The following is a 16,395-nucleotide window of genomic DNA, read 5'->3' as shown; positions in this document are numbered from 1 at the left end:
GATTTGAGGTTCAGGATTGGTCTGACTGAGCCGTCTGGCTTCGGAACCACGAACAGGCTCGAATAAAAGCCTTCTCCCTGTTGCGACGGGGGAACCCCGATAATGACTTGATTTTGACACAATTTTTGTATTGCGTCGCATACCACCTCCCTGTCCGGAAGAGAAGCTGGTAAGGCCGATTTGAAAATCGGCGAGGGGGAACGTCTTGAAACTCTAGTTTGTACCCCTGGGACACTATTTCTAAAACCCATGGGTCTAGGGCCGAACGTGCCCACAACTTACTGAAGAGTTTGAGACGTGCCCCCACCGGTGCGGACTCCCGCTGAGGAGCCCCAGCGTCATGCGGTGGATTTGGCAGAAGCCAGAGAGGACTTCTGCTCCTGGGAACCAGCCACGGCCGGTGATCTTTTACCCTTTCCCCTTCCTCTAGTAACAAGGAAGGAAGAATTTCAGCCTTTTCTGTATTTATTGGGTCGAAAGGACTGCATCTGATAGTGGTGTGCTTTCTTTTGTTGTGCAGGAACCATAAGGTACATAAGGTAAAACTATGGACTTACCCGCGGTAGCCATAGATACCAACTCAGCGAGGCCGTCACCAAACAACACACAACCTTTATACGGTAGAGACTCCATAGCTTTCTTAGAGTCAGCATCAGCATTCCATTGATGAATCCACAATGCTCTCCTAGCTGAGACTGCCATGGCATTGGCCCGTGATCCCAAAAGGCCAATATCCCTCGCAGCTTCCTTTAGGTAGACTGCAGCGTCCCTGATATAACCTAGTGTCAAAAGAATGCTATCCCTATCCAGGGTATCTATTTCAGATGACAAGTTATCTGCCCATTTTTCGATAGCACTACTCACCCACGCAGATGGAATGGCTGGTCTGAGCAGCGTACCCGTGGTGACATAAATGGATTTCAATGTATTTTCCTGCCTACGATGCGCAGGATCCTTTAGGGCTGCCGTGTCAGGGGACGGAAGAGCCACCTTTTTGGACAGCCGTGATAGAGCTTTGTCCACAATGGGGGATAACTCCCACCTTTCCCTATCCCCAGAGGGAAACGGATACGCCACCGGAATCCTTTTGGGAATCTGAAACTTTTTGTCAGGATTCTCCCAAACCTTTTCAAAAAGAGTGTTCAGTTCATGAGATGGAGGAAACGTTGCCTCAGGTTTCTTTCACTTATACATACAGACCCTTTTATCAGGAGCAGTAGGGTCCTCAGTGATCAGGGACAGTAATATGATCTTTTATCGCCACAATCATGTACTGAATGCTCTTTGACAGTTTTGAATTTAATCTGGCATCACTATAGTCGACACTGGAGTCAGTGTCAGTGTCTGTATCCGTGTCTGCCAGCTGGGCAAATTAACGTTTTTGTGACCCCGAGGGGGTCTAGACTTGCAACAACACATCCTCCACAGATTTCTTCCATGCCTGGTTCTGAGATTCAGATTTATCCGAGCCACATTAGCATTCAACACATTCACCCAATCAGGTGTCGGCGGTGCCGACAGGGTCACTCCCACAGCCGTTTGTGTCCCTAACAGTCTCTTCCTGGGAAGAGCACTCAGCCTCAGACATGCCGACACACGTGTACCAAACACCCACAGACACACTGGGCATATAGGGGACAGACCCACAGTAAAGCCTGTCAGAGAGACACAGAGGGGGTTATTGCCAGCTCACACCCAGTGCTCAATCCCGGTTCTGAAACACCACAGAATGCCCCAGACCTGCAGTGCTTTTATAATAAACTTATATTGCACCAAAATAACTGTGCCCCCCCCCCCACCGTTTTGCACCCTGATACTTGTTCAGCAGTGAGAGGAAGGACCAGCGTCTCTGCAGCCTGGGTAGAGAAAATGGCGCTGGGCTGTGTGCGCTGTGAGGGCTAAGCTCTGCCCCCGTAATGGCGCGCTTCAGTCCTGCTATTTTTAAACAAATCTTTATACTGGCGGGGGTTAGGACAGTGCCCTGGCACTATGTCCCCTGTTGCCAGTCTCATATAGAGGTCTATATGCTGCCCAGGGCGCCCGCCCCACCCCCCACCCTGTAGTGCCGCTGTGTGTGGGAGCATGGCGCACAGCGTGAGATCGCTGTGCGGTACCTCAGAAGCAGTCACTAAAGTCTTCTTTGCTTCTTTCACTCAACTATCTTCTGACTTCTGGCTCTGCAAGGGGGGTGACGGACGGCTCTGGGAACGAGCATCTAGGCGTACCTAGCGATCAGACCCTCAGGAGCTAATGGTGTCCTGTAGCCAAGAAGCAGAGTTCTGACTTCTCTCCCCTAAGTCCCACGAAGAAAATAAAAAACCTAACATAAGTCTTTTCAGAGAAATTCCCTGTAGTGCATCCAGTCTCACTGGGCACAATTCTAAACTGGAGTCTGGAGGAGGGGCATAGAGGGAGGAGCCAGTTCACACCCTTTGAAAGTCTTAAAGTGCCCATGTCTCCTGCGGATCCAGTCTATACCCCATGGTTCTTGATGTGACCCCAGCATCCTCTAGGACGTATGAGAATTATGACTTACTCTTCTTAGGCGGGCAGAAGCCATGGGGACACACACACTGACCGTGCTGGCGGCATTTCAAATGTAGCGCCGGCCGCCAGCCAGTCAGAACTGGCAGTCCGGCAACCAATCAGGAGCCGCGACTGCTGTCGCTTCCTTGATTGGTTGGCGGCCGGCGCTACATTTTAAATGCTGCCAGCGCGGTCACTGTGTGCGTGTCCATGGCTTCTGTAAATACCTCGCTGACAGCCAGGCAGCGCTGTGCTATAGTGCTCATCGTTGCCCGGCAAAACTGCGCATGCGCACCCTAATCCCGGGATTCAAATCCGGGCATTTTTCCGTAATGGGACCACGGGAGGGGCTACGCATACAACTGTACTGGGGCATTAGCATCTAGTGTATGTGTGTGCGGCACAGAGCTCTCACACGTAGCCTTGCTTGTGTGGCCATAAACAACCAGAAATCCTGGCCTGCAGCTGAATGGGTACCCAATAATGGCAGACAGGAAATATGAAGGTTACATACGAATTATCACCCATGTGTGGCCAACTGAACAGATCTGGTGGATCAGAGCGCAGGACTGAATGTAGGCCAGTCTATGGGCGGCTTTGCCACATCTGTAAGTGGTTCACAGCAATTACACGTTCTAGAGAAGAAATCCTTTACAGAGGAGACTCTGCAGCGGGACACAACGGTGAACAGTTCCGTACAACACAAATCAGACCTTGACGCTCACGCGCCCCAAGCCCCCCTCATCCCCCTCCACACAATGATCAGCTGACCCCTTATGATGATCCATAGAAAAGCAGGCATAGGAGAGACAGCGTACACTTACTGGTCCCAGGCTGTCATCCACTTTCTCTTTCGTCTTTGGCTTCTGTCGACTAAGGACAAAAATCATCTCTTTCTTCATTTGTTGCAGAACCTTCTTCAGCTCCGCGTTCTCTAGCATCAGCTGCTTCTGCCTCTGCTCATAATCACTCAGCAGAATCTTGTACATCTCCTCCTCACTCCTGCAAGGGACGGGTGCACACAGGGTGTTACATACAGCAGGGACATGTACGAGGACTGGAGCAGGAGTTATGGCAGAACCTGGTACATCTCCTCCTCACTTCTGCAAGAGACGGGTGCACACAGGGTGTTACATACAGCGGGGACATGTACGAGGACTGGAGCAGGAGTTATGACAGAACCTGGTACATCTCCTCACTCCTGCAAGGGACGGGTGCACACAAGGAGTTACATACAGCGGGGACATGTACGAGGACTGGAGCAGGAGTTATGGCAGAACCTGGTACATCTCCTCACTCCTGTAAGGGACGGGTGCACACAGGGAGTTACATACAGCGGGGACATGTACGAGGACTGGAGCAGGAGTTATGGCAGAACCTGGTACATCTCCTCCTCACTCCTGCAAGGGACGGGTGCACACAGGGTGTTACATACAGCGGGGACATGTACGAGGACTGGAGCAGGAGTTATGACAGAACCTGGTACATCTCCTCACTCCTGCAAGGGACGGGTGCACACAAGGAGTTACATACAGCGGGGACATGTACGAGGACTGGAGCAGGAGTTATGGCAGAACCTGGTACATCTCCTCCTCACTCCTGCAAGAGACGGGTGCACACAGGGTGTTACATACAGCGGGGACATGTACGAGGACTGGAGCAGGAGTTATGACAGAACCTGGTACATCTCCTCACTCCTGCAAGGGACGGGTGCACACAAGGAGTTACATACAGCGGGGACATGTACGAGGACTGGAGCAGGAGTTATGGCAGAACCTGGTACATCATCTCCTCACTCCTGCAAGGGACGGGTGCACACAGGGTGTTACATACAGCGGGGACATGTACGAGGACTGGAGCAGGAGTTATGGCAGAACCTTGTACATCTCCTCCTCACTCCTGCAAGAGACGGGTGCACACAAGGAGTTACATACAGCGGGGACATGTACGAGGACTGGAGCAGGAGTTATGACAGAACCTGGTACATCTCCTCCTCACTCCTGCAAGAGACGGGTGCACACAAGGAGTTACATACAGCGGGGACATGTACGAGGACTGGAGCAGGAGTTATGACAGAACCTGGTACATCTCCTCACTCCTGTAAGGGACGGGTGCACACAGGGAGTTACATACAGCGGGGACATGTACGAGGACTGGAGCAGGAGTTATGGCAGAACCTGGTACATCTCCTCCTCACTCCTGCAAGGGACGGGTGCACACAGGGTGTTACATACAGCGGGGACATGTACGAGGACTGGAGCAGGAGTTATGGCAGAACCTGGTACATCATCTCCTCACTCCTGCAAGAGACGGGTGCACACAGGGAGTTACATACAGCGGGGACATGTACGAGGACTGGAGCAGGAGTTATGACAGAACCTGGTACATCTCCTCCTCACTCCTGCAAGGGACGGGTGCACACAGGGTGTTACATACAGCGGGGACATGTACGAGGACTGGAGCAGGAGTTATGACAGAACCTGGTACATCACCTCCTCACTCCTGCAAGGGACGGGTGCACACAGGGTGTTACATACAGCGGGGACATGTACGAGGACTGGAGCAGGAGTTATGGCAGAACCTGGTACATCTCCTCACTCCTGCAAGAGACGGGTGCACACAGGGTGTTACATACAGCGGGGACATGTACGAGGACTGGAGCAGGAGTTATGGCAGAACCTTGTATATCTCCTCCTCACTCCTGCAAGAGACGGGTGCACACAGGGTGTTACATACAGCGGGGACATGTACGAGGACTGGAGCAGGAGTTATGGCAGAACCTGGTACATCACCTCCTCACTCCTGCAAGAGACGGGTGCACACAGGGTGTTACATACAGCGGGGACATGTACGAGGACTGGAGCAGGAGTTATGACAGAACCTGGTACATCACCTCCTCACTCCTGTAAGGGACGGGTGCACACAGGGTGTTACATACAGCGGGGACATGTACGAGGACTGGAGCAGGAGTTATGACAGAACCTGGTACATCTCCTCACTCCTGCAAGAGACGGGTGCACACAGGGTGTTACATACAGCGGGGACATGTACGAGGACTGGAGCAGGAGTTATGACAGAACCTTGTACATCTCCTCCTCACTCCTGCAAGAGACGGGTGCACACAGGGTGTTACATACAGCGGGGACATGTACGAGGACTGGAGCAGGAGTTATGGCAGAACCTGGTACATCTCCTCCTCACTCCTGCAAGAGACGGGTGCACACAGGGTGTTACATACAGCGGGGACATGTACGAGGACTGGAGCAGGAGTTATGGCAGAACCTGGTACATCTCCTCCTCACTCCTGCAAGAGACGGGTGCACACAGGGTGTTACATACAGCGGGGACATGTACGAGGACTGGAGCAGGAGTTATGACAGAACCTGGTACATCTCCTCCTCACTCCTGCAAGAGACGGGTGCACACAGGGAGTTACATACAGCGGGGACATGTACGAGGACTGGAGCAGGAGTTATGACAGAACCTGGTACATCTCCTCACTCCTGCAAGAGACGGGTGCACACAGGGTGTTACATACAGCGGGGACATGTACGAGGACTGGAGCAGGAGTTATGACAGAACCTGGTACATCTCCTCCTCACTCCTGCAAGGGACAGGTGCACACAGGGTGTTACATACAGCGGGGACATGTACGAGGACTGGAGCAGGAGTTATGGCAGAACCTGGTACATCTCCTCACTCCTGTAAGGGACGGGTGCACACAGGGTGTTACATACAGCGGGGACATGTACGAGGACTGGAGCAGGAGTTATGACAGAACCTTGTACATCTCCTCACTCCTGCAAGAGACGGGTGCACACAGGGTGTTACATACAGCGGGGACATGTACGAGGACTGGAGCAGGAGTTATGACAGAACCTGGTACATCTCCTCACTCCTGCAAGAGACGGGTGCACACAGGGTGTTACATACAGCGGGGACATGTACGAGGACTGGAGCAGGAGTTATGACAGAACCTGGTACATCTCCTCACTCCTGCAAGAGACAGGTGCACACAGGGTGTTACATACAGCGGGGACATGTACGAGGACTGGAGCAGGAGTTATGACAGAACCTGGTACATCTCCTCCTCACTCCTGCAAGGGACAGGTGCACACAGGGTGTTACATACAGCGGGGACATGTACGAGGACTGGAGCAGGAGTTATGGCAGAACCTGGTACATCTCCTCACTCCTGTAAGGGACGGGTGCACACAGGGTGTTACATACAGCGGGGACATGTACGAGGACTGGAGCAGGAGTTATGACAGAACCTGGTACATCTCCTCACTCCTGCAAGGGACGGGTGCACACAGGGTGTTACATACAGCGGGGACATGTACGAGGACTGGAGCAGGAGTTATGGCAGAACCTGGTACATCATCTCCTCACTCCTGCAAGAGACGGGTGCACACAGGGAGTTACATACAGCGGGGACATGTACGAGGACTGGAGCAGGAGTTATGGCAGAACCTGGTACATCATCTCCTCACTCCTGCAAGGGACAGGTGCACACAGGGTGTTACATACAGCGGGGACATGTACGAGGACTGGAGCAGGAGTTATGACAGAACCTGGTACATCTCCTCACTCCTGCAAGGGACGGGTGCACACAAGGAGTTACATACAGCGGGGACATGTACGAGGACTGGAGCAGGAGTTATGGCAGAACCTGGTACATCTCCTCACTCCTGCAAGGGACGGGTGCACACAGGGTGTTACATACAGCAGGGACATGTACGAGGACTGGAGCAGGAGTTATGGCAGAACCTGGTACATCTCCTCCTCACTCCTGCAAGGGACGGGTGCACACAGGGAGTTACACACAGCGGGGACATGTACGAGGACTGGAGCAGGAGTTATGGCAGAACCTGGTACATCTCCTCACTCCTGCAAGGGACGGGTGCGCACAGGGTGTTACATACAGCGGGGACATGTACGAGGACTGGAGCAGGAGTTATGGCAGAACCTGGTACATCTCCTCACTCCTGCAAGAGACGGGTGCACACAGGGTGTTACATACAGCGGGGACATGTACGAGGACTGGAGCAGGAGTTCTGACAGAACCTTGTACATCTCCTCACTCCTGCAAGAGACGGGTGCACACAGGGTGTTACATACAGCGGGGACATGTACGAGGACTGGAGCAGGAGTTATGGCAGAACCTTGTACATCTCCTCCTCACTCCTGCAAGAGACGGGTGCACACAGGGTGTTACATACAGCAGGGACATGTACGAGGACTGGAGCAGGAGTTATGACAGAACCTGGTACATCTCCTCCTCACTCCTGTAAGGGACGGGTGCACACAGGGTGTTACATACAGCAGGGACATGTACGAGGACTGGAGCAGGAGTTATGACAGAACCTGGTACATCTCCTCCTCACTCCTGTAAGGGACGGGTGCACACAGGGTGTTACATACAGCGGGGACATGTACGAGGACTGGAGCAGGAGTTATGGCAGAACCTGGTACATCTCCTCCTCACTCCTGCAAGGGACGGGTGCACACAGGGAGTTACATACAGCGGGGACATGTGCGAGGACTGGAGCAGGAGTTATGGCAGAACCTGGTACATCTCCTCACTCCTGCAAGGGACGGGTGCACACAGGGTGTTACATACAGCGGGGACATGTACGAGGACTGGAGCAGGAGTTATGGCAGAACCTGGTACATCTCCTCCTCACTCCTGCAAGGGACGGGTGCACACAGGGAGTTACATACAGCGGGGACATGTACGAGGACTGGAGCAGGAGTTATGGCAGAACCTGGTACATCTCCTCACTCCTGCAAGGGACGGGTGCACACAGGGTGTTACATACAGCGGGGACATGTACGAGGACTGGAGCAGGAGTTATGGCAGAACCTGGTACATCTCCTCACTCCTGTAAGGGACGGGTGCACACAGGGAGTTACATACAGCGGGGACATGTACGAGGACTGGAGCAGGAGTTATGACAGAACCTGGTACATCACCTCCTCACTCCTGCAAGGGACGGGTACACACATGGTGTTACATACAGCGGGGACATGTACGAGGACTGGAGCAGGAGTTATGACAGAACCTGGTATATCTCCTCCTCACTCCTGCAAGGGACGGGTGCACACATGGTGTTACATACAGCGGGGACATGTACGAGGACTGGAGCAGGAGTTATGGCAGAACCTGGTACATCACCTCCTCACTCCTGCAAGGGACGGGTGCACACAGGGAGTTACATACAGCGGGGACATGTACGAGGACTGGAGCAGGAGTTATGGCAGAACCTGGTACATCTCCTCCTCACTCCTGCAAGGGACGGGTGCACACAGGGAGTTACATACAGCGGGGACATGTACGAGGACTGGAGCAGGAGTTATGGCAGAACCTGGTACATCTCCTCACTCCTGTAAGGGACGGGTGCGCACAGGGTGTTACATACAGCGGGGACATGTACGAGGACTGGAGCAGGAGTTATGACAGAACCTGGTACATCTCCTCCTCACTCCTGCAAGAGACGGGTGCACACAGGGTGTTACATACAGCGGGGACATGTACGAGGACTGGAGCAGGAGTTATGACAGAACCTTGTACATCTCCTCACTCCTGCAAGAGACGGGTGCACACAGGGTGTTACATACAGCGGGGACATGTACGAGGACTGGAGCAGGAGTTATGGCAGAACCTTGTACATCTCCTCCTCACTCCTGCAAGGGACAGGTGCACACAGGGTGTTACATACAGCGGGGACATGTACGAGGACTGGAGCAGGAGTTATGGCAGAACCTGGTACATCATCTCCTCACTCCTGCAAGAGACGGGTGCACACAGGGAGTTACATACAGCGGGGACATGTACGAGGACTGGAGCAGGAGTTATGGCAGAACCTGGTACATCATCTCCTCACTCCTGCAAGGGACAGGTGCACACAGGGTGTTACATACAGCGGGGACATGTACGAGGACTGGAGCAGGAGTTATGACAGAACCTGGTACATCTCCTCACTCCTGCAAGGGACGGGTGCACACAAGGAGTTACATACAGCGGGGACATGTACGAGGACTGGAGCAGGAGTTATGGCAGAACCTGGTACATCTCCTCACTCCTGCAAGGGACGGGTGCACACAGGGTGTTACATACAGCAGGGACATGTACGAGGACTGGAGCAGGAGTTATGACAGAACCTGGTACATCTCCTCACTCCTGCAAGGGACGGGTGCACACAAGGAGTTACATACAGCGGGGACATGTACGAGGACTGGAGCAGGAGTTATGACAGAACCTGGTACATCTCCTCACTCCTGCAAGAGACGGGTGCACACAGGGTGTTACATACAGCGGGGACATGTACGAGGACTGGAGCAGGAGTTATGACAGAACCTGGTACATCTCCTCACTCCTGCAAGGGACGGGTGCACACAAGGAGTTACATACAGCGGGGACATGTACGAGGACTGGAGCAGGAGTTATGGCAGAACCTGGTACATCTCCTCACTCCTGCAAGGGACGGGTGCACACAGGGTGTTACATACAGCAGGGACATGTACGAGGACTGGAGCAGGAGTTATGGCAGAACCTGGTACATCTCCTCCTCACTCCTGCAAGGGACGGGTGCACACAGGGAGTTACACACAGCGGGGACATGTACGAGGACTGGAGCAGGAGTTATGGCAGAACCTGGTACATCTCCTCACTCCTGCAAGGGACGGGTGCGCACAGGGTGTTACATACAGCGGGGACATGTACGAGGACTGGAGCAGGAGTTATGGCAGAACCTGGTACATCTCCTCACTCCTGCAAGGGACGGGTGCACACAGGGTGTTACATACAGCGGGGACATGTACGAGGACTGGAGCAGGAGTTATGGCAGAACCTGGTACATCTCCTCACTCCTGCAAGAGACGGGTGCACACAGGGTGTTACACACAGCGGGGACATGTACGAGGACTGGAGCAGGAGTTCTGACAGAACCTTGTACATCTCCTCACTCCTGCAAGAGACGGGTGCACACAGGGTGTTACATACAGCGGGGACATGTACGAGGACTGGAGCAGGAGTTATGGCAGAACCTTGTACATCTCCTCACTCCTGCAAGAGACGGGTGCACACAGGGTGTTACATACAGCGGGGACATGTACGAGGACTGGAGCAGGAGTTATGGCAGAACCTTGTACATCTCCTCCTCACTCCTGCAAGGGACGGGTACACACAGGGTGTTACATACAGCGGGGACATGTACGAGGACTGGAGCAGGAGTTATGACAGAACCTTGTACATCTCCTCACTCCTGCAAGAGACGGGTGCACACATGGTGTTACATACAGCGGGGACATGTACGAGGACTGGAGCAGGAGTTATGGCAGAACCTGGTACATCTCCTCACTCCTGCAAGAGACGGGTGCACACAGGGTGTTACATACAGCGGGGACATGTACGAGGACTGGAGCAGGAGTTATGACAGAACCTGGTACATCTCCTCCTCACTCCTGTAAGGGACGGGTGCACACAGGGTGTTACATACAGCGGGGACATGTACGAGGACTGGAGCAGGAGTTATGACAGAACCTGGTACATCTCCTCCTCACTCCTGTAAGGGACGGGTGCACACAGGGTGTTACATACAGCGGGGACATGTACGAGGACTGGAGCAGGAGTTATGGCAGAACCTGGTACATCTCCTCACTCCTGCAAGGGACGGGTGCACACAGGGTGTTACATACAGCGGGGACATGTACGAGGACTGGAGCAGGAGTTATGGCAGAACCTGGTACATCTCCTCACTCCTGTAAGGGACGGGTGCACACAAGGAGTTACATACAGCGGGGACATGTACGAGGACTGGAGCAGGAGTTATGGCAGAACCTGGTACATCTCCTCACTCCTGCAAGGGACGGGTGCACACAAGGAGTTACATACAGCGGGGACATGTACGAGGACTGGAGCAGGAGTTATGGCAGAACCTGGTACATCTCCTCCTCACTCCTGCAAGGGACAGGTGCACACAGGGTGTTACATACAGCGGGGACATGTACGAGGACTGGAGCAGGAGTTATGACAGAACCTGGTACATCTCCTCACTCCTGCAAGGGACGGGTGCACACAGGGTGTTACATACAGCGGGGACATGTACGAGGACTGGAGCAGGAGTTATGGCAGAACCTGGTACATCTCCTCCTCACTCCTGCAAGGGACGGGTGCACACAGGGTGTTACATACAGCGGGGACATGTACGAGGACTGGAGCAGGAGTTATGGCAGAACCTGGTACATCTCCTCCTCACTCCTGCAAGGGACGGGTGCACACAGGGAGTTACATACAGCGGGGACATGTACGAGGACTGGAGCAGGAGTTATGACAGAACCTGGTACATCTCCTCACTCCTGTAAGGGACGGGTGCACACAGGGAGTTACATACAGCGGGGACATGTACGAGGACTGGAGCAGGAGTTATGGCAGAACCTGGTACATCTCCTCACTCCTGCAAGAGACGGGTGCACACAGGGTGTTACATACAGCGGGGACATGTACGAGGACTGGAGCAGGAGTTATGACAGAACCTGGTACATCACCTCCTCACTCCTGCAAGGGACGGGTGCACACAGGGTGTTACATACAGCGGGGACATGTACGAGGACTGGAGCAGGAGTTATGACAGAACCTGGTATATCTCCTCCTCACTCCTGCAAGGGACGGGTGCACACAGGGTGTTACATACAGCGGGGACATGTACGAGGACTGGAGCAGGAGTTATGGCAGAACCTGGTACATCACCTCCTCACTCCTGCAAGAGACGGGTGCACACAGGGTGTTACATACAGCGGGGACATGTACGAGGACTGGAGCAGGAGTTATGACAGAACCTGGTACATCACCTCCTCACTCCTGCAAGGGACGGGTGCACACAGGGTGTTACATACAGCGGGGACATGTACGAGGACTGGAGCAGGAGTTATGGCAGAACCTGGTACATCACCTCCTCACTCCTGCAAGGGACGGGTGCACACATGGTGTTACATACAGCGGGGACATGTACGAGGACTGGAGCAGGAGTTATGACAGAACCTGGTATATCTCCTCCTCACTCCTGCAAGGGACGGGTGCACACAGGGTGTTACATACAGCGGGGACATGTACGAGGACTGGAGCAGGAGTTATGGCAGAACCTGGTACATCACCTCCTCACTCCTGCAAGGGACGGGTGCACACAGGGTGTTACATACAGCGGGGACATGTACGAGGACTGGAGCAGGAGTTATGGCAGAACCTGGTACATCTCCTCCTCACTCCTGCAAGGGACGGGTGCACACAGGGTGTTACATACAGCGGGGACATGTACGAGGACTGGAGCAGGAGTTATGACAGAACCTGGTACATCTCCTCACTCCTGCAAGAGACGGGTGCACACAGGGTGTTACATACAGCGGGGACATGTACGAGGACTGGAGCAGGAGTTATGGCAGAACCTGGTACATCTCCTCACTCCTGCAAGGGACGGGTGCGCACAGGGTGTTACATACAGCGGGGACATGTACGAGGACTGGAGCAGGAGTTATGGCAGAACCTGGTACATCTCCTCACTCCTGCAAGGGACGGGTGCACACAGGGTGTTACATACAGCGGGGACATGTACGAGGACTGGAGCAGGAGTTATGACAGAACCTGGTACATCTCCTCCTCACTCCTGCAAGAGACGGGTGCACACAGGGTGTTACATACAGCGGGGACATGTACGAGGACTGGAGCAGGAGTTATGACAGAACCTGGTACATCTCCTCCTCACTCCTGCAAGGGACGGGTACACACAGGGTGTTACATACAGCGGGGACATGTACGAGGACTGGAGCAGGAGTTATGACAGAACCTGGTACATCTCCTCACTCCTGCAAGAGACGGGTGCACACAGGGAGTTACATACAGCGGGGACATGTACGAGGACTGGAGCAGGAGTTATGGCAGAACCTGGTACATCTCCTCACTCCTGCAAGGGACGGGTGCACACAGGGTGTTACATACAGCGGGGACATGTACGAGGACTGGAGCAGGAGTTATGGCAGAACCTTGTACATCTCCTCCTCACTCCTGCAAGGGACAGGTGCACACAGGGTGTTACATACAGCGGGGACATGTACGAGGACTGGAGCAGGAGTTATGGCAGAACCTGGTACATCTCCTCACTCCTGCAAGGGACGGGTGCACACAGGGTGTTACATACAGCGGGGACATGTACGAGGACTGGAGCAGGAGTTATGGCAGAACCTGGTACATCTCCTCACTCCTGCAAGAGACGTGTGCACACAGGGTGTTACATACAGCGGGGACATGTACGAGGACTGGAGCAGGAGTTATGGCAGAACCTGGTACATCTCCTCACTCCTGCAAGAGACGGGTGCACACAGGGTGTTACATACAGCGGGGACATGTACGAGGACTGGAGCAGGAGTTATGGCAGAACCTGGTACATCTCCTCACTCCTGCAAGAGACGGGTGCACACAGGGTGTTACATACAGCGGGGACATGTACGAGGACTGGAGCAGGAGTTATGGCAGAACCTGGTACATCTCCTCCTCACTCCTGCAAGAGACGGGTGCACACAGGGAGTTACATACAGCGGGGACATGTACGAGGACTGGAGCAGGAGTTATGGCAGAACCTGGTACATCATCTCCTCACTCCTGCAAGGGACAGGTGCACACAGGGTGTTACATACAGCGGGGACATGTACGAGGACTGGAGCAGGAGTTATGACAGAACCTGGTACATCTCCTCACTCCTGCAAGGGACGGGTGCACACAAGGAGTTACATACAGCGGGGACATGTACGAGGACTGGAGCAGGAGTTATGGCAGAACCTGGTACATCTCCTCACTCCTGCAAGGGACGGGTGCACACAGGGTGTTACATACAGCAGGGACATGTACGAGGACTGGAGCAGGAGTTATGGCAGAACCTGGTACATCTCCTCCTCACTCCTGCAAGGGACAGGTGCACACAGGGTGTTACATACAGCGGGGACATGTACGAGGACTGGAGCAGGAGTTATGACAGAACCTGGTACATCTCCTCACTCCTGCAAGGGACGGGTGCACACAGGGTGTTACATACAGCGGGGACATGTACGAGGACTGGAGCAGGAGTTATGGCAGAACCTGGTACATCTCCTCCTCACTCCTGCAAGGGACAGGTGCACACAGGGTGTTACATACAGCGGGGACATGTACGAGGACTGGAGCAGGAGTTATGGCAGAACCTGGTACATCATCTCCTCACTCCTGCAAGGGACGGGTGCACACAGGGTGTTACATACAGCGGGGACATGTACGAGGACTGGAGCAGGAGTTATGACAGAACCTTGTACATCTCCTCACTCCTGCAAGAGACGGGTGCACACAGGGTGTTACATACAGCGGGGACATGTACGAGGACTGGAGCAGGAGTTATGACAGAACCTTGTACATCTCCTCACTCCTGCAAGAGACGGGTGCACACAGGGTGTTACATACAGCGGGGACATGTACGAGGACTGGAGCAGGAGTTATGGCAGAACCTGGTACATCTCCTCCTCACTCCTGCAAGGGACAGGTGCACACAGGGTGTTACATACAGCGGGGACATGTACGAGGACTGGAGCAGGAGTTATGGCAGAACCTGGTACATCTCCTCACTCCTGCAAGAGACGGGTGCACACAGGGTGTTACATACAGCGGGGACATGTACGAGGACTGGAGCAGGAGTTATGACAGAACCTTGTACATCTCCTCACTCCTGCAAGAGACGGGTGCACACAGGGTGTTACATACAGCGGGGACATGTACGAGGACTGGAGCAGGAGTTATGACAGAACCTTGTACATCTCCTCACTCCTGCAAGAGACGGGTGCACACAGGGTGTTACATACAGCGGGGACATGTACGAGGACTGGAGCAGGAGTTATGACAGAACCTTGTACATCTCCTCACTCCTGCAAGAGACGGGTGCACACAGGGTGTTACATACAGCGGGGACATGTACGAGGACTGGAGCAGGAGTTATGGCAGAACCTGGTACATCTCCTCCTCACTCCTGCAAGGGACAGGTGCACACAGGGAGTTACATACAGCGGGGACATGTACGAGGACTGGAGCAGGAGTTATGACAGAACCTGGTACATCTCCTCACTCCTGCAAGGGACGGGTGCACACAGGGTGTTACATACAGCGGGGACATGTACGAGGACTGGAGCAGGAGTTATGGCAGAACCTGGTACATCTCCTCACTCCTGCAAGAGACGGGTGCACACAGGGTGTTACATACAGCGGGGACATGTACGAGGACTGGAGCAGGAGTTATGGCAGAACCTGGTACATCTCCTCACTCCTGCAAGAGACGGGTGCACACAGGGTGTTACATACAGCGGGGACATGTACGAGGACTGGAGCAGGAGTTATGACAGAACCTGGTACATCTCCTCACTCCTGTAAGGGACGGGTGCACACAGGGTGTTACATACAGCGGGGACATGTACGAGGACTGGAGCAGGAGTTATGACAGAACCTGGTACATCTCCTCACTCCTGTAAGGGACGGGTGCACACAGGGTGTTACATACAGCGGGGACATGTACGAGGACTGGAGCAGGAGTTATGGCAGAACCTGGTACATCTCCTCACTCCTGTAAGGGACGGGTGCACACAGGGTGTTACATACAGCGGGGACATGTACGAGGACTGGAGCAGGAGTTATGGCAGAACCTGGTACATCTCCTCACTCCTGTAAGGGACGGGTGCACACAGGGTGTTACATACAGCGGGGACATGTACGAGGACTGGAGCAGGAGTTATGGCAGAACCTGGTACATCTCCTCACTCCTGCAAGAGACGGGTGCACACAGGGTGTTACATACAGCGGGGACA

The 16,395-nt window shown here is 54.0% G+C and overlaps 1 protein-coding gene across 1 annotated transcript in view; it reads right to left on the bottom strand.

The window, feature by feature from the left end:
* Positions 1-16,395, bottom strand: part of SSX2IP (SSX family member 2 interacting protein) — an 83,456-nt gene that overhangs the window by 21,960 nt on the left and 45,101 nt on the right. Inside the window, exon 8 of the mRNA XM_063939309.1 lies at positions 3,351-3,528. Within this exon, the coding sequence (XP_063795379.1) occupies positions 3,351-3,528 (178 nt within the window). The remainder of the gene's footprint in view (positions 1-3,350; positions 3,529-16,395) is intronic.

Source organism: Pseudophryne corroboree, chromosome 9, assembly GCF_028390025.1.
Source record: "Pseudophryne corroboree isolate aPseCor3 chromosome 9, aPseCor3.hap2, whole genome shotgun sequence".
NCBI lineage: Eukaryota > Metazoa > Chordata > Amphibia > Anura > Myobatrachidae > Pseudophryne > Pseudophryne corroboree.
This window is presented reverse-complemented; position numbering and strand designations above follow the sequence as displayed.